Source organism: Bombina bombina, chromosome 6 (genome assembly GCF_027579735.1).
Source record: "Bombina bombina isolate aBomBom1 chromosome 6, aBomBom1.pri, whole genome shotgun sequence".
In the NCBI taxonomy this organism is placed as follows: Eukaryota; Metazoa; Chordata; class Amphibia; order Anura; family Bombinatoridae; genus Bombina; species Bombina bombina.
The window spans coordinates 1,115,240,458-1,115,259,830 of NC_069504.1; the positions used below are offsets into that span (position 1 = coordinate 1,115,240,458).

Below are 19,373 nucleotides of genomic sequence, written 5' to 3' on the forward strand. Positions count from 1 at the left end.
ATATGTTTCTGAAGAATGTCCAATTACGGTATATATATATATATATATATATATATATATATATATATATATATATATATATATATATAATTTTTTATTTTTTGGATGGAAATAAACACAAGCAACACATCAACTTTGCTCAGAAACGTGTCTCCTATCATGTAATTGTCTGTGGATGTATAATACTATACATATTTGTAACTCCTGAGCAGCACATGATTGACAAATCAAGCTTTTCAGAGTGACAGATGTCATGTAACAATTATGTAATCCTCACACTTCTTATGTAGGACTCAACTGTAAACCCCCTCTGCTGTTGGTGCTTCCAGCAGTTTTAGAAACCCATTTACTGATGGTATTTAAAGAGATGATTATTGTAACATTGCACAATGAATTCATTGCTTAGGGGTTGCTGTGTATAATGGCTCCTTTTTCAGGGGCACATCTGCTGTTTGCATGGACGACCATGACAGTAGAATATAAAAACCCATACTGTGAAGCCTACGGTGTAAGAGGCGGTTTAGGAGATGAACAGGATCCTTGGCTATCGAAGCTGGTAGCACGGCCTGGCTGCTGGAAACAAAAAGAAAATATCTGGTGAAATGTTCACACAATTCTGATAATACAAAGATATTCAACATTAAAGGGACATAAAGAAAATACATACACACTCCTGAGCTTACTTTCCTGCTTTATAACAAAGGATAACAAGAAAACAAAACAAAAATGACAATAGAAGTAAATTAGAATGTTTTCTAACATTGTATGTTCTATCTGAATAATTTAAGACTATATTATGCCCCTTTAAAGGTAGCTCCAGTGCAGCGATGCACTACACAGAGCTAAGTGAATATATGTGATTAGCCAATGACTAGAGGCATATGTGTGTATCCACCAATTACCCGCTAATTCCCAGAAGTGCATTGCTTCCCTGAGTCTACCTAGCTATGCTTTTCGACAGAGGATAATAAGCGAACAAAGTAAATTTGATTACAGAAACGTTTCTTAAAATTGCTTGCTCTATCTGATTCTGAACCATGACATTTTAAAGGGATAGTGTACTTTTAAAAATTCTACCCTTTCATTTGTTCCCAATAAGATTCCCAGTTGGAGGGAGGAGAGATAATAATAAAATGTTCATTTTCAATTTTTCTATTTAAGTATTGGGCTTCGGTACACAAACAAGTATAAGATAATAGAGCATGTGTGAGTATAGAAAGTGATTAAAGGAGTTATAGGTTTCCCTTCAAGATTAGCCCATTTTAGGACTAGATTACAAGTGGAGCACTGGCTGTTGTGCGCAGGCAATATCAGGTTTATCGCCCGCATCAGAAGTAGAGCACGTATTAAAAGTTGAAAGTAAAATCGATCACTTGAGCGCAGTTGAATTTAACGCACATAGGGATAGTGCGATTTTAGAGCTCTTGTTAATTGTTACGCAAGACAAAAAAGTGTTACAGTGTCCAAAATACATTTAAAAGAACACTCATAATAAAACTAGCTAATAAAAATTTGCATTAAAAGTTATAAGGGCTCAAAGATATGAGGGCAGGTGTTAGAAGAAAAGGTTGCAAAGGACCTTAAAGGGACACTGAATCCAAATTTTTTTCTCTTTTCGTGATTCAGATAGAGCATGACATTTTAAGCAAATTTCTATTTTAATTCTCTTGGTATCTTTATTTGACATGTAAGAATGTAAGTTTAGATGCCGGCCCAGTTTTGGGTTGTTCTTGCTGATTGGTGGATAAATTCATCTACCAATAAAAAAGTGCTGTCCAGAGTTCTGAACAAATAAAAAAGCTTAGATGCCTTCTTTTTCAAATAATGATAGCAAGAGAACAAAGAAAAATTGATAATAGGAGTAAATTAGAAAGTTGCTTAAAATTGTATGTTCTATCTGAATCACAAAAGAAAAAATGTGGGTTCAGTGTCCCTTTAACCTAGATATATATACAGTATATATGTATGTCTAAATATGTATATGTATGTATGTGTATATATATATATATATATATATATATATATATATATATATATATATATATATGTTTATATATGTGTGTGTGCACATTGGAGCTATTTGCAGTGAAGTAGAGGAAAACATGCACAATCATATTTATCTAATATTCATATTCAATAACGTTTTTGTGTATTTACTCTGAATATTTAATATATTCCTGTATATATATCTGTATATTTCTATACCTATATATAATCAAATACATATAATATATATATATATATATATCCAAAATACCATCAGATATATGTAGAAATATGTATTTATGAATAAACATAACATATTCTGCTATGTAAAGAACATTGGAATGTGAAATATTAATATTTTCATGTCAGGTTAGCGCACTTGAGAAAATGTAATCAGGTTTGCGCGTGAATAAATTTAAATTTATTTTTTTACAAGGGTTAAAATAGGGCAATTTATTTAAATTGAAAGGGCTATAATATGTGTGTGTGTATATATATATGTGTGTGTGTGCATGTATATATATATATGTGTGTGTGTGTGTATGTATATATATATATATGTGTGTGTGTGCATGTATATATATATATATGTGTGTGTGTGTATGTATATATATATATATATATATATATAATTATATATATATACATTCTTTTATTTAATTTTAATTTTTTACAATGTTTTTTTTTACTATTATGAATGTAAATATATTATATTTCAATGTTCTTCACTTAGAAGATGTGTTCTTAGAAAATGTTTGTTGTATTTTTAAATATATATTTGTATTTATATCTGTACATATCTATAGCTGTATATATTCACATATAGATATATAGGTATAGATATATATTTTTCAAATAATTCTTTAAATATAAATAAATATTTAAAAAGGAAAAGAAAATGTTCTTCTATGTGAAGAACATTGGAATGGGAAATATTTATAACTACTTTCGGCATTAGTTGGTCTTATGCAGTGTGGGGTTAGTGTTCGAGCGATAAGTGTTATTTTTTATTTATTTATTTATTTTTGCTCCATGAAGTCTATGAAAAAAATGAACGCAGTCATGATATCCGGAATCCTGAAGTTAGCGCGCATCTAACTTTTTATTTTCAACTTGTAATACGCACACTAACCCGACAGCAAGTTTATTATCTCACATATTCATATGACATTTTTTTTAATTTATTATACAAACTGGTGCCTCACAAAAACTGTTATGTACAAAGTATAGCAAATATGTTTTGAGTTTTACCTCTACCAATGAATGCCAATGGGTTATTGGTTTTCTTGGGTATGCCAACATTTCATTCCAATGATCCCTTCCAAGGCCTTCTGCTTCCACTCCAGTCCGGCACACCCCAATCACCTCATTGTGTCCGACCCTATAAGTTGGTGAAGCCAAGAAACACAACATTAAATAAAGTCTGAATTGTGACTCCTATTAATGTATTTTTATTGGAAAAGTCAAAGAGAAAAATAATAACAGGAATATCTCGGGTTAAGATGTCTTCTGTTATCTAATTTACTTAGTTTTATTGGTATCTTTTGTTGAAAAGCATACCTAGGTAGGATCACATTTAGACACCAATTACCAAGCGCTACCGAGGTGAGGCCGGCACCTAAGCTTACATTCTTGCTTTTTCAAAGAAAGATAACCAAGAGAATGAAGAAAATATGATAATAGGAGTAAATTAGAAATTTGTTTAAATTACTGCTCTATATGAATCATGAACGTATAATATTAACTAGACTATTCCTTTAACAGCATTAGTTTATCATAACCTTTATTTTTTTTATTATTTTTTTTATCCTCTCAGTAAAATAGTAAGACCAACATCCATTATTTGGACACATTTCCACAGTGCAATTTCTTCTGAGAAAAAAACCCCTGCATATTTCAAATACTGTCAAAAGTAATATGCTATTCCAAATGCTACTAGGATGACAAAACACATCCTTGAATGTCAGAGGTGTCCTAAAGACATTAAAAAAGACTTAATGGATGTAAATGGGGAGGGCTATAGCAATACCTTCATTTAAACATAGGATGACACCTAAAATTCAGGGATAAAGTTGATCTTGTAAAAGCAATATATTCTTCTGTGATTTGTCGCCCAATCAGATTCTACTCATAGGGAAGCATTGGCAGCCAGGAGGGCAATCCCATCACATTTTAGTAAAGTTCTCATGCTAGCAAGCTAAAGTGTTTTATGGGCCTGGAGTGGCTCTTTAATGGAAATGAGAGCTTTCTCTCTGTTTGGTACAATGAATCAGTAGGAGGATTAAAGGAGAAAAAATAATGTTCTTAGTTTTGATATGTTGATGATGTCTTAATTTTTTTATTGTTTAGGGTTTGTAAATTTTTTTGACAAAAAATTAAGCTTTGAAAAGCAAATTTATGGCTAGATTACGAGTTGTGCGTTAGGCTAAAAAAGCAGCGTTAAGAGGTCCTAACGCTGCTTTTTTACGCCCCCTGCTATTACGTCACCGCACACTTATTTGGCCTTACCGCAAAATGACTTACGTAAACTTCATAAAGTCTTTTTTTCTATGGGACTTCCATAGCGCCAGTATTAGGAGTCTGTCCTGAGAGACCAAAAAGTGAGCGGTACACCCTACCCTGTCAAGAGTCCTAACGCATTTAAAAGTCAGTATTTAAGAGTTTTATGGTACAACGCCGTAACATAAAACTCATAACTAAAGTGCTAAAAAGTACACTAACACCCATAAACTACCTATAAACCACTAAACCGAGGCCCTCCCGCATCGCAAACACTATAATAAATTTTTTAACCCCTAATCTGCCACTCCGGACACCGACGCCACCTACATTATATTTATGAAACCCTAATCTGTTGCCCCCAACTTCGCCGACACCTACATAATATTTATTAACCCCTAATCTGCCACCCCCAATGTCGCCGCCACCTACCTACACTTATTAACCCCTAATCTGCCACCCTCAACTTTGCCACCACTATAATAAACATATTAACCCCTAAACCGCCGCACTCCCGCCTTGCAAACATTAGTTAAATATTATTAACCCCTAATCTGCCGTCCCTAGCATCGACGCCACCTACCTATATTTAAAATTCCTATCATTAACTACATTATTCCTATTTAAAACTAAATACTTACCTATAAAATAAACCCTAAGATAGCTACAATATAACTAATAGTTACATTGTATCTAGCTTAGGTTTTTTTTTTATTTTACAGGCAAGTTTGTATTTATTTTAACTAGGTACAATAGTTATTAAATAGTTATTAACAATTTAATAACTACCTAGCTAAAATAAATACAAAAGTACCTGTAAAATAAAACCTAACCTAAGTTACAATAATACCTAACACTACACTATAATTAAATAAATTAACTAAATTAAATCAATTAAATCAATTAAATTAAATAAGCTAAAATACAAAAAACAAACAAACACTAAAATACAGAAAATAATAAACAAATTACAAGATATTTAAACTAATTACACCTAATTTAATAGCCCTATGAAAAAAAAGCCCCCCAAAATAAAAAAAAAACCCTAGCCTAAACTAAACTACCAATAGCCCTTAAAAGGGCCTTTTGTGGGGCATTGCCCCAAAGTAATCAGCTCTTTTGCCTGAAAAAAAATATCTGTCTGCTGCCTTTGACACAGTTGACCATCCCCTTCTCCTACGGACTCTCAGCTCCTTTGGGCTCTCTGACACCGCCCTTTCCTGGATCCACTCTTATCTCTCTAATAGGTCCTTTTCTGTCTACTTTGCTGGTGGCAACTCCTCTCCATTGCCTCTGTCTGTTGGAGTGCTGAAACTACTAAACAGCTAATCCACTCTCTGGTAATCTCCCGACTTGACTACTGTAATAACCTACTAACTGGCCTCCCTCTCTCCCGCCTCTCCCCTCTTCAATCCATCCTAAATGCCTCTGCTAGGCTAATCCACCTCTCCCGACGCTCTGTATCTGCTGCACCTCTCTGCGAGTCCCTTCACTGGCTACCCATCCACAGCAGAATTAAATTCAAAATTCTCATCCTAACCTACAAAGCCCTTACCAATGTAGCCCCCCCCCTACCTGTCCTCACTCATCAAGAAATATACTCCAGCCCGCCCCCTAAGATCCAACAATGACCTGCTCCTTGCATCTTCTACCATCACCTCCTCCCATGCCAGGCTACAGGACTTCTCTCGTGCAGCACCAACCATCTGGAATGCACTTCCCAGAGCTGTTAGACTTTCCCCTAACCTTTCCTCCTTTAAATGCTCCCTAAAGACCTTTCTGTTCATGGAAGCCTATCTCTAAATCAGTATAAAATTCTACCTGCCTAACTGCTGCCCCATCTAACTCCACACTAACATCATTCTCACCTTTGCAGTCCCCACCTCCTGTTTCTCACCCTCCTACCATCTAGATTGTAAGTTCCCACGGGAACAGGGCCCTCAATTCCCCCTGTATTTGTTTTGTTAAACTTTGGTGTCTTCTATATTGTATTGTACTGTACTTTTATCTTTGTACCCATGGACAGCGCTGCGGAATCTGTTGGCGCTTTATAAAGAATAATAATAATAATACAAACAACCTCCCCAACAGTAAAACCAACCACCCACACAACCAACCCCCCAAATAAAATAGTATCTAAAAAAACTAAGCTCCCCATTGCCCTGAAAAGGGCATTTGGATGGGCATTGCCCTTAAAAGGGCAGTTAGCTCTTTTGCAAGCCCAAAGTCCCTAACCTAAAAATAAAACCCAACCAATACACCATTAAAAAAACACCAACCCCCTGAAGATCAACTTACCGGGAGAAGTCTTCATCCAAGCCGGGCCAAAGTCCTCAACGAAGCGGGGAGAAGTCTTCATCCAAGCCGGGCGAAGTGGTCCTCCAGACGGACAAAAGTCTTCATCCAGATGGCATCTTCTATCTTCATCCATCCGACGTGGAGCGGGTCCATCTTCAAGACATCTGGCGCTGAGCATCCTCTTTAATCGACGTCTTCTTACTAAATGACGGTTCCTTTAAGTGACGTCATCCAAGATGGCGTCCCTTAGATTCCGATTGGCTGATAGAATTCTATCAGCCAATCGGAATTAAGGTAGAAAAAATCCTATTGGCTGATGCAATCAGCCAATAGGATTGAGCTTGCATTCTATTGGCTGTTCCAATCAGCCAATAGAATGCAAGCTCAATCCTATTGGCTGTTTGGATCAGCCAATAGGATTGAACTTCAATCCTATTGGCTGATTGCATCAGCCAATATGATTTTTTCTACCTTAATTCTGATTGGCTGATAGAATTCTATGTAATTAGTTTAAATATCTTGTAATTTGCTTATTATTTTCTGTAATTTAGTGTTTGTTTTTTTGTACTTTAGCTAATTTAATTTAATTGATTTAATTGTTGTTAATTTAGTTAATGTATTTAATTATAGTGTAGTGTTAGGTTTTAGTGTAACTTAGGTTAGGTTTTATTTTACAGGTAAATGTGTATTTACTTTAGCTAGGTAGTTATTAAATAGTTAATAACTATTTAATAACTATTCTACCTAGTTAAAATAAATACAAACTTGCCTTTAAAATAAAAATAAACCCTAAACTAGCTACAATGTAACTATTAGTTATATTGTAGCTAGCTTAGGGTTTATTTTACAGGTAAGTATTTAGTTTTAAATAGGAATAATGTAGTTAATGCTAGGAATTTCATTTAGACTTATTTAAATTATATTTAAGTTAGGGGGTGTTAGGGTTAGACTTAGATTTAGGGGTTAATAACTTTAATATAGTGGCGGTGACGTTGGGGGCGGCAGATTAGGGGTTAATAAGTGTAGGTAGGTGGTGGCGACATTGGGGGTGGCAGATTAGGGTTTAATAAATATAATGTAGGTTGCAGCGACATTGGGGGTGGCAGATTAGGGGTTAATAAATATAATGTAGGTGTGGTGGCGATGTTGGGGGCAGCAGATTAGGGGTTAATAAGTGTAAGATTAGGGGTGTTTAGATTCAGGGTTCATGTTAGGGTGCTAGGTGTAGACATAACTTTTGTTTCCCCTTAGGAATCAATGGGGTTGCGTTAAGGAGCTTTACGCTGTTTTTTTGCAGGTGTTAGACTTTTTTTTTAGCCGGCTCTCCCGTTGATTACTATGGGGAAATCGTGCACGAGCACGTACGACCAGCTCACCGCTGACTTAAGCAGCACTGGTATTGGAGTGCAGTAATGAGCAAAATGTTGCTCAACGTTCACTTCTTGTCTTAACGACGGGTTTCTGAAAACCCGTAATACCAGCGCTGTAGGTAAGTGAGCGGTGAGGGAAAACTGCTCGTTATCACCGCATAGCCTCTAATGCAAAACTCGTAATCTAGGTGTAACTTTGATTATTAAATAAGAATAATAAGAAAAAACAATTGCAGCATTAAATAATCAAATTACATATTGTAACTATAAAATAGATACATTTTAATGCTCACTTAATACTGATATGGACTAAGAACAACCACATATTACTCTCAAAAACACAACATTGTGTGACACTATCCTGGATAAAGTTAAGGGACATTAAACTAAAAATATCAATGAAATAAAAAGATAAAAGGGAATTGTAAAAGATCTACACAAATAGTAAATCTTTTCAAAACAATTTAAACTGGCATTTTGTTGTGTTGTCTTTGCAATCCTGAGACACACCCCTTGAAAAGCTTTACGGATGTTGCTTATCTTAGTTCCTTCGTTGTGGACAATTTCAGACAGATAACAATGAAATCTTGCACATATCAACCGATCACTGAGCAGTATGTAGTGGTGTCAGGGTTTTGCATTCCACAGAATACACTCCCCAGTCTCTCCAGAGGAATTGAAAACACTACAATTTTAATAGGCAAAACAAATAATGAAAAATGAAATATATATATATATATATATATATATATATATATATATATATATCCCTTCATGTGTAGATATGTAAGCAGTATGTAGTGACTCCATTATGTAAGGGTAAGGGTTAATTTTCCATGTATAAAGATTCTGTTACCTTGGCAACCACTATAAACACAGTGTGACAGCATCTTCCTGATTTTTGGCAGTTTCTATGTATTTATAAGGCAATCTGCATAAGCATCTATCTTTTAAATCTTCATTATGTGTTTGTATCAGAACAAAAAAAATCTTAAAATTAATTGAGAAGAAAATCCTCCAAGAACATCTTTTTTAAAATAAAAAAAATAAATGGATATATAAATATTTATATTACAGAAGATAATTTTGAAATATAAGAAATCACAAGAGGATCAAATTTCATTGACAATAGACATAAGAAACTCAGCACAGGCAATTAATGATGACCACTGATAGGAACACATTAAATATGTCCTTGAGATAATGTAAAGAGGGGCTATGTTTGTCCATTCTAGACTATAAAGTGCCAAATTACAAGTGGAGCGCTAAATTATCATGAATTTGCCTGTTGACGGGTGCGCAATAATTGATTAACTATTAAAAGTGGCTGGTTATTGCTACTGTGAGCTTTCGGTAATAATTAGCACTTATAAAATTAACCAGAGATAAGATCTCTGGTTAATTTTATAAATGTTACCCAAATGGCCCCAAAATACTGTCTAGCGTATTTTATTAAAAAATAAAGATAGCAGCATCATTATTTAAAAAAAAAAAAAAAATGCACTAGGCATTATTTTGGGGCTAAAGTTGGTGGGAGTGGGGTATTAGAAAAAAAACGGCACTGAAAAGTGCCTTTGCATTGCGGTCAATGAGAACTGTGTGTTCTCTATGAATGTATATGTATATGCTTATATACTGTGTATATATATATATATATATATATATATATAATTTCTGCCATCGCTGCGCTACTTACCTCCTTTGCTGTGCTAAGCTCTCTTGAGTGCAATGCTTCCCAGCAATGCAAACGCGAGGTCGCGTTCACATTGCTGTGAACTTGTAATACCATCACACATTAGCGTGCACTGGTATTACACAGTGGGGCGCAAATATTGCTTATATTTAGCGCTCCACTTGGAATCTGGCCCATAATGTGATGTTGTAACCATTTCACACTCATAGTAATATAATTTCATGATATAAATATATGCAATGGTATCCAGGTAGCATTGACAGATGTGCAAGATTCAATGGAACAGTCCAGCATTTCAGATGGTTTTGCAATAAAATCTATAAATACACTTAAATGTCTATTTGTTAAGCTTAATTTTAATGGCCCTTTACACATATGGCTGGTCCTAAAAAGAAGAAACATTACACCTGTACTATTTGTAATATCCCAATTACGCTATTCTGTGGGATATAACAATAAAAATCACTCTCTTATGTGATACTGGCAGCCTCAGAAGGTGTTTACTAATTTGTGCGTTTTATGTGTAACTACTACGGTAAAATCATTGTTCTGTGTTTTTCTATTTCTGGGCTACTGGCAGTCAAAAGGGGGTCAGACCACTGATGTGTGTGTTACTGGCAGTCAAAAGGGTAAAGTAATTAATTTGTATCTTACTGACAGCAAAAGGGATAAAATCACTGCTCATTTAAAAATATGCACTATATGGCCAAAAATATGTGGACATCTGACCATTACATCTATATGAGCCTGTTGGATATTCCATTCCAATGAACATAAATATAAAGTCACCCTCCCCCGTTTGCAGCTATAACAGCCCCATGTCTTCTGTCAGATTGAAATAGGAAAGGGCCTTCCCCAAACTGTTGCCACAAAGTTCAAAGTACCTAATTGTCTAAAATGCCTTTGTATCCTGTAGCTTTAAGATGGCCCTTCGCTGGAACTGAAGGGCCTAGCCCAAACCTTGAACCCCCCCCCCCGATATTATTGTACCTCCTCTCCTCCACCAAACTTTACAGTACTCCACTAAACTTTAATGAACAATGCATTCCGGTAGGTAGTGTTCTCCTGGTATCTGCCATACTCAGATTCTTCCATCAGACTACCAGATAGTGAAGCATGATTCATCACTCCATAGAACAGGTTTCCACTGCTGCTCCAGTTGTGGTGGGCTTTACAGCACTCTAGCCAATGCTTGTCATTGCTCATGTTGATGTGTACAGCTGCTTGACCATGGAAACCCAGTTCATGAAGCTCCCAACACACAATTCTTGTGCTGATGTTGCTTCCAGACGTAGGGTCAAATTTAACAAAGTCGTGATGGACAGCATTTGCTTCCATGCACTTGTCAGCACGGAATCACAGAAACCTGACAATAATATGCTCCCTGCTTGTGCAATGCCACCTCCTGCTCATGCTAGTCCAATGGTGGGCGAGTAGGGGCTGTCATTCACACCGGGTTAATGGGTCTGGTAGGTAGTGTTCTCCTGGTATCTGAGAGACTTTTTCCATCAGACTGCTAAATAGTGAAATGTGTGTGACAAAAGGAACACATTTCCACTGCTCCATAGTCAAGTGGTGAGGAATTTTACACCAACACCAAGTCAAAGCTTGGCATTGTGCATGTTGATGTGATGCCTGAGTACAGCTGCTCGGCCATGGAAACCCATTTCATGAAGCTCCTGACGCAAAGATCTTGTGCTGAATTTGGTTCCAGAATCAGTTTGGGGCTCTAATTTCAGTGAGACAACAAATAATAGCTGATTTTTACATGCTATGCGCTTCTGCACTCAGCAACCCTGTGAGTTTGCGGGGTTTACCACGTCTGGGCTGGGCTCCTAATGCTGCTATATAATTCCACTTTACAATAATAGCACTTACAGTTGACTCAGGCAGATCTAGTAGGGCAGATATGTTATGTACTGACTTGTGTCATATTTAAAATCCCTAAGCTCTTCAGTACAACCCATTTTATTGCCAATATTGGTCTAAGAAGATTTCATGGCTATGTGCTGGATTTTATGTACCTGTTAGCAACTGGTGTGGCTTAAGCACCTGGACTCGATAATTATTAGGAGTGTCCACATACTTTTGACCATATAGTGTATGTCAGATTCATGTGGGGCCTCAAGTAGAGCTTTGAAAACGGGCCATTGTATGACCCACCAACCACCTATCACTTAGAGGTTATCCAGCATTTTTGTGGCATATAATTGGTAATGCAATGTTTGGTCCAGGGCATAGGGGGAGGATTCCATTCCTGGAATTTTACTTCTTATATGTAAGCACCTCTTAATGTCACTCATTTGTCAATGCCCCACTAATTCTGAAATGAATAAGTGGCTTATGTATACAACAGACATCTCTCTCTGTATGTTACCACTAATTATGTTGGGGTTTGGATGCACATACATGTAACTGGCTGCCTACCACATAACTGCCTGCCAAAAGGATTAACATTTTTATCAAACTGATCTGGTTGTGCAGCTTATATTTTTTACTTTGAAATGTTTCATGGGTAGGGAGCAGTGCGCATGGAATAAAACAGCTGGGCAGTGACATTTAGGGAAATTGCTTCTTCTTTCTTGTTGGAAACATCAAAGCAGTTTTTGATTGAAATAAAAAAAGCACTAATTAGTGGCCTTTATTAAAGAAAGGCTACTCCTTCAACTGTGCCTCTCAGGTTGGCTTGACCTGGAGAATATGACTTTTTCTATTCTACAGACCTGACAAGTTAAGTAGTGAATGCAGTTATTAAGATTATACTGAATGTGAAGCTTAAGCATCATTCTAAAGCAATACTAACATTCTCTCATTTTCATTTTCTTTTGTAGAGAATGTCATTTTTGTGTTACTTGCCCTAGGTGACTCTGATTAAAAGGACAGTAAACACCTGATAACTAAAAAAAATGTATGCAGTCTCCTGATAGATAAACATATCAGTAGATAATCTATATTACTAGAACATATTAATAGTAATACCTTGTTTGCTGAAATGTATTTTCAATGGTTGAACTCCACCCGCCATATGCAAATTAGGTATATGTAGCAGGGTTAGGCTTGTAAATCCTGTCATGTGCTCATTTCAAGAACTGACTTGTGGAAAAGAGGGCATACTATGACAGTTTAAAGTCACCAGACTCTTCAGCGTGAATCCTTAGTGGCGGTTCTAGACAAATACTGGGGGGGCCAAGGTGGGGCCAGTGTTTAATCAGGGGGGCACAATAAAAAACGGAAACAAATGATATATATATATATATCTATATATATATATATACTACACACATACATACATACATGCTTTGACTAGACAGCGTTTCAGGGACAGGGAAGCAGATAAATAGCCTTGATCTTGTCCGGTATTTTTCAGTCAGCTCAGTGGCCAGGGGCTCAGGGGGGGCCAGGGACATTTCTACAGGGGCACTGGCCCCTGTGGGCCCCTGTGTAGAACCGCCCCTAAGAGTGAATCATTGTACAGCCAATGTTTGTCTATGGATATTTCATGGTTAGAGCCTGGATCTTATGCAGCTATTAGCAATGGGTGTGGCTAAAATCTGAATTCAATAACTAGTAGGAGTGTCCACATACTTTTGACCATATAGTATATTTCTAAGAATATATAAGTTCAGGTAAATATATATATAGGGGCCTATCTATTAATGTGCGAGCGAACATGATCTGATATTGCGGATCATGTCCACTGCACATTGATAAATGCCGACAGCATACACTGGTGGTGCAATGCCGCCCCCTGCAGATTGGTGGCCAATCAGCCGGTAGCAGGGGGTGTCAATCAACTGATCGTATTTGATTGGGTTGATTTCTGGCGATGTCTGTCCGCCACTTCAGAGCAGGCGGACAGGTTATGGAGCAGCGGAGCTTGATAAATATACCCCACAGTTTATAAATTGAAAGTGTGATTTGAAATATATGCTTATTTTTGTTGGACTAGGAAACAATTTTCTTTATTAACATACGAAATAAGCATATGCAAAAACTGCAGTATTAAAAACACTATGCAAACTGTCAGGATATTGTAGGAAAAACAGCCAAAAATAGTCAAAGCTGATGAATTACGTAAGTGTTAAATATCTGTCAAAACTTGTGTTAAAATTATTTTATAATGGACTGCAGTACAAATGGCAAAATATCTCAAATGCAAAGCATCTAATGGGTAGAAGTGGGTAAATGAAAAAGAAAAAAAAAAAGAAAACCTCACAAACAAATGTAGGTTATAATTGATTCATATCTGAAAACCAACCAAAAAAAAAATAGATCCAATTTGCATGGCTTGAAAAAGACCACTAAAAAAAGCTCCCCAAAATAACTGATCAATGGAACCTTTATGTTAATCAAGAAAATTAACCTAACCCAGGACCTCAAAACGATCTCCTAGGTAGCCCATAACCTCTCTCTAAAATTGTTAATTCACATTCAAAATAAACACACACTTCCTTTCTGGAACCTCACAGCTTTCCCCCAACATGCTAAATCTGCTTCCAGACTGTACCATTGTCATCCTGTTCATTGGATGTCATTTAGAAAGAGATAGTTTTTCTGAGAATATTTCATACGGATCATAGAAATATAAATATATATATATATAAATATATATATATATATATATATATATATATATATATATATATATATACAGGGAGTGCAGAATTATTAGGCAAGTTGTATTTTTGAGGATTAATTTTATTATTGAACAACAACCATGTTCTCAATGAACCCAAAAAACTCATTAATATCAAAGCTGAATATTTTTGGAAGTAGTTTTTAGTTTGTTTTTAGTTTTAGCTATTTTAGGGGGATATCTGTGTGTGCAGGTGACTATTACTGTGCATAATTATTAGGCAACTTAACAAAAAACAAATATATACCCATTTCAATTATTTATTTTTACCAGTGAAACCAATATAACATCTCAACATTCACAAATATACATTTCTGACATTCAAAAACAAAACAAAAACAAATCAGTGACCAATATAGCCACCTTTCTTTGCAAGGACACTCAAAAGCCTGCCATCCATGGATTCTGTCAGTGTTTTGATCTGTTCACCATCAACATTGCGTGCAGCAGCAACCACAGCCTCCCAGACACTGTTCAGAGAGGTGTACTGTTTTCCCTCCTTGTAAATCTCACATTTGATGATGGACCACAGGTTCTCAATGGGGTTCAGATCAGGTGAACAAGGAGGCCATGTCATTAGATTTTCTTCTTTTATACCCTTTCTTGCCAGCCACGCTGTGGAGTACTTGGACGCGTGTGATGGAGCATTGTCCTGCATGAAAATAATGTTTTTCTTGAAGGATGCAGACTTCTTCCTGTACCACTACTTGAAGAAGGTGTCTTCCAGAAACTGGCAGTAGGATTGGGAGTTGAGCTTGACTCCATCCTCAACCCGAAAAGGCCCCACAAGCTCATCTTTGATGATACCAGCCCAAACCAGTACTCCACCTCCACCTTGCTGGCGTCTGAGTCGGACTGGAGCTCTCTGCCCTTTACCAATCCAGCCACGGGCCCATCCATCTGGCCCATCAAGACTCACTCTCATTTCATCAGTCCATAAAACCTTAGAAAAATCAGTCTTGAGATATTTCTTGGCCCAGTCTTGACGTTTCAGCTTGTGTGTCTTGTTCAGTGGTGGTCATCTTTCAGCCTTTCTTACCTTGGCCATGTCTCTGAGTATTGCACACCTTGTGCTTTTGGGCACTCCAGTGATGTTGCAGCTCTGAAATATGGCCAAACTGGTGGCAAGTGGCATCTTGGCAGCTGCACGCTTGACTTTTCTCAGTTCATGGGCAGTTATTTTGCGCCTTGGTTTTTCCACACGCTTCTTGCGACGCTGTTGACTATTTTGAATGAAACGCTTGATTGTTCGATGATCACGATTCAGAAGCTTTGCAATTTTAAGAGTGATGCATCCCTCTGCAAGATATCTCACTATTTTTTACTTTTCTGAGCCTGTCAAGTCCTTCTTTTGACCCATTTTGCCAAAGGAAAGGAAGTTGCCTAATAATTATGCACACCTGATATAGGGTGTTGATGTCATTAGACCACACCCCTTCTCATTACAGAGATGCACATCACCTAATATGCTTAATTGGTAGTAGGCTTTCGAGCCTATACAGCTTGGAGTAAGACAACATGCATAAAGAGGATGATGTGGTCAAAATACTAATTTGCCTAATAATTCTGCACTCCCTGTATATATATATATATATATATATATATATATATATATATATATATATATATATATATATATATATATATATATATATATATATATATATATATATATATATATGTGTGTGTGTGTGTCTTGTGCATTCCTTGTGAATTTGAATTTGTAAAGAAAACACAAATATTTTTTTTGTTTTCTCAAAATAAATATCTAAATGAATGCTCTAATTTAAATAAAACAAACAAATGCTGCCACAATTTGTCAGTTTTTATTTGTTTCCTTTAAATTAGCTTTAAAGGGTTAAATACTTAGCTCTAGCGAGCTGGAGAGCCACGCTAATCCCGACCCTTCTTCACAGAACCCCAGACTGAGCTAATAGAAGAAGGTCCTTTAGTGCAGGCTTTGGGATCCGCCGCGATAAGCCTCCTATTAGGTCGGCACGGGATAGGTGAAGAAGGGTCAGGATTAGCGCGGTTCTCCAGCGCGCTAGACGTAAGTGTAAGGCTACAGGTGAACATTTTCATCCTTAGCAAAGGAACATTTACAACTAATTTGTTTAGTTTTAAATGACACGATAACCCAATAGTGCAGCAGATAAATATTTGGAAACTATTTTTTCTGAATATTTGTCCTGAAAAATTCATTCAAAACTATTTTTTGCAGCTGTACATGTGTGTGTGTGTGTGTGTATATATGTGTGTGTGTATATATATATGTGTATGTGTATATATATATATATATTAAAGCACATGGACAACATAGATTCTTACCTATCATAATCCATAACTGCTATAGAGAGACTAACTTGGTCCATATTTTCCGGTGGGATGTCAAAAATAATAGCCTCATTATAAATAGGATTTAATGTATTCTTTTTTGTTGTTGTTTTCCTTTTTTTTAATCTTCGACCTTCACACATGAGTGAGACTTTCACATAGGGATCTAGAATAAAAGATAAATATTTTTAGATCTTGATTAAATGACTTACTAATTAAAATCAGAGAAACACGAATCATCGCTAACGCTTCTAATTCAAATGTCATGCATATAAAGTTTGTGCACCTTCTTCTCCTTTTTGTCTTAAGGTGTGTGTTGTATAATTAGATTAATCTACTGGCTGTCAGGCAGAGCTACAGAGTGTTGAAATGCAATGTGTTGCAGCCCTTCCTGATAGCTAAAAGGTTAAAGATAACAGACGGCCACAATATTGATAATTCCATTTATCAGGCTGGATGGTTCTGAACTTTGTCTTTATATAAGAAAACCTCGTTTTCAAAATGTAAAAACAATATGTATGTAGACATGTATGCATGTATGGATGCATGTATGTATGTATCTATCTATCAATCTGTCTGTCTGTTTCTCAATGCCAGTCTGTCTGTCTATTAAATCTAATTATCCATCAATTTATCTAGCTGTTCATCTATTTCTGTCTGTTTGTCTGTTTGTCTATTATATCTATCTATCTATCTATCTATCTATCTATCTATCTAATATTATTATTATCAGTTATTTGTAGAGTGCCAACAGATTCCGCAGTGCTATAAACGTAGGCATGGTATACAAGGTAACATTTATAGGGATCAAATGGGTAGAGGACCCTGCCAAGAGTTGCACTTTTGTAGTCAGCTCTTATGAAGGTGGTCTGCAAACAGCTAGGCTTATAGGGTTACATGCTAAAGGGGTTCAAGGGGATGCAAAGGAAGGGAGGAACCGGGGTTAGAAAAAGTTGTATATTGTATGCGTCCCTGAACAGTAGAGTATTTATGGAGTACTGAAGCTTTTAAAATGAAGGGAGAGTCTTGTGGAGCTCCAAAAAATAGGGGCCAGTCTGGAGAAGTCCTGTAGATGGGAATGTGAGGAGGTAACAAGAGAAGAAGAGAGTAGGAGGTCCTGAGCAGAGCAAAGGGGATGGGAGTGAGAGTATCTGCAGACTTAGGGGCCTAATTATCAAAGTGTGAGCGCACATCGATAAATGCTGACAACATACGCTGTCGGCATTTATCATTTCACAAGCATTTCTAGTGAAATGCTTGTGCAATTCCACCCCCTGCAGATTCACCCCCTGCAGGGGGTGTCAATCATCCCGATCGGATCGGGATGATTGCTGTCTACTGCCTCAGAGGCAGCGAGAAGGCTCACGCGGAAACAGATATATTCGGCCCCATTGACGGGTTGATAAATAGACCCCAAGGTCTGAGATATAGGTGGGAGCAGTGCAGTTGAGGGCCTTGTATGTCAGAGTCAGAATTTTGTGTTTAATCCTGGAGTCAAGAAGAAGCCAGTGAAGGGATTGGCAGAGAGGTGCAGCAGATGAAGAGCGACGTGTAAGGAAGATTAGCCTATCTATCATCTATCTATCTATCTATCTTTCTATCTATCTATCTATCTATCTATCTATCTATCTATCTATCTATCTATCTATCATCTATCTCTCTGCCTGTCTGTCTGCCTGCTTGCCTGTCTGTCTGTCTATCATATCTATTATATAATCAATGTAAATTAGTAGATATTAGAACAACTATCATTTTTTTATGCACAGTCGCAGAACAAATGAAACTGTGGTTGGGGAACGCATGCTCTGAGTACTTGTAATCACCATCTGAAGAGGTGTAATTATATAAATCATTGATTACATAAATTGTCATTTTCAATATCATTCAGCTATTTGTTTTTCTACGGTGGAAATTGTAATTGGATGCAGAAGTATTAGACAATCAGAAAACCATTGTTAGTTTCTTTTTTGTTTGGCTTAATCGTACTATAATTACATGTTAGTAGCTAGTCTACTCCTGACTTGCATTTGCCCGAAAATTACAAAACACATCTGGTAAACTGGTTTTTAACTCTCAGGGACAGATTTATTGTTATGTGTGTGGACAAGGATCTCATAGAAAAAACTTGTGCCTTTACACTATACTGTATTTTGGGGGCATTTGGGACACATTTATAAAATTAACCAGAGATCTGATCTCTGATTAATTTTATAAGCGCTAATTGCTGTATGGCTGGTTATTTATTGCGCACCCGCAAACTGGCAAATTTGCCAGTTTGCAGGTGCACAATAAATGTGCGCTCCACTTGTAATCTAGCGAAGGTCTGACCTTTGGTTAATTTTCGGAGTGCTCATTGCTACCGAAAGCTTGCAGTAGATATAACCAGCCACTTGCTAACCTGATCGCATGTTCTCAGATGCACACTCCCAACCACATACTCACATATGCGCTAACATGAATTTATAATCTCATATGCGCACACCCAACCATATATTCTAATGTGCGCTAACCCGACCGCATAATCTCAAATGAGCTAACCCAACATAAAAATATGAAT

The 19,373-nt window shown here is 36.6% G+C and overlaps 1 protein-coding gene across 1 annotated transcript in view; it reads right to left on the reverse strand.

Moving 5' to 3' along the window:
- Positions 1-501: 501 nt before the first annotated feature.
- The window catches only part of SYT10 (synaptotagmin 10), a 226,505-nt gene continuing 207,633 nt past the window's right edge, over positions 502-19,373 (reverse strand). The window contains exons 5-7 of the mRNA XM_053719063.1: positions 16,811-16,982; positions 3,238-3,367; positions 502-573 (exon numbers count right to left, since the gene is read on the reverse strand). Coding sequence (XP_053575038.1) covers positions 502-573; positions 3,238-3,367; positions 16,811-16,982 — 374 coding nt within the window. The remainder of the gene's footprint in view (positions 574-3,237; positions 3,368-16,810; positions 16,983-19,373) is intronic.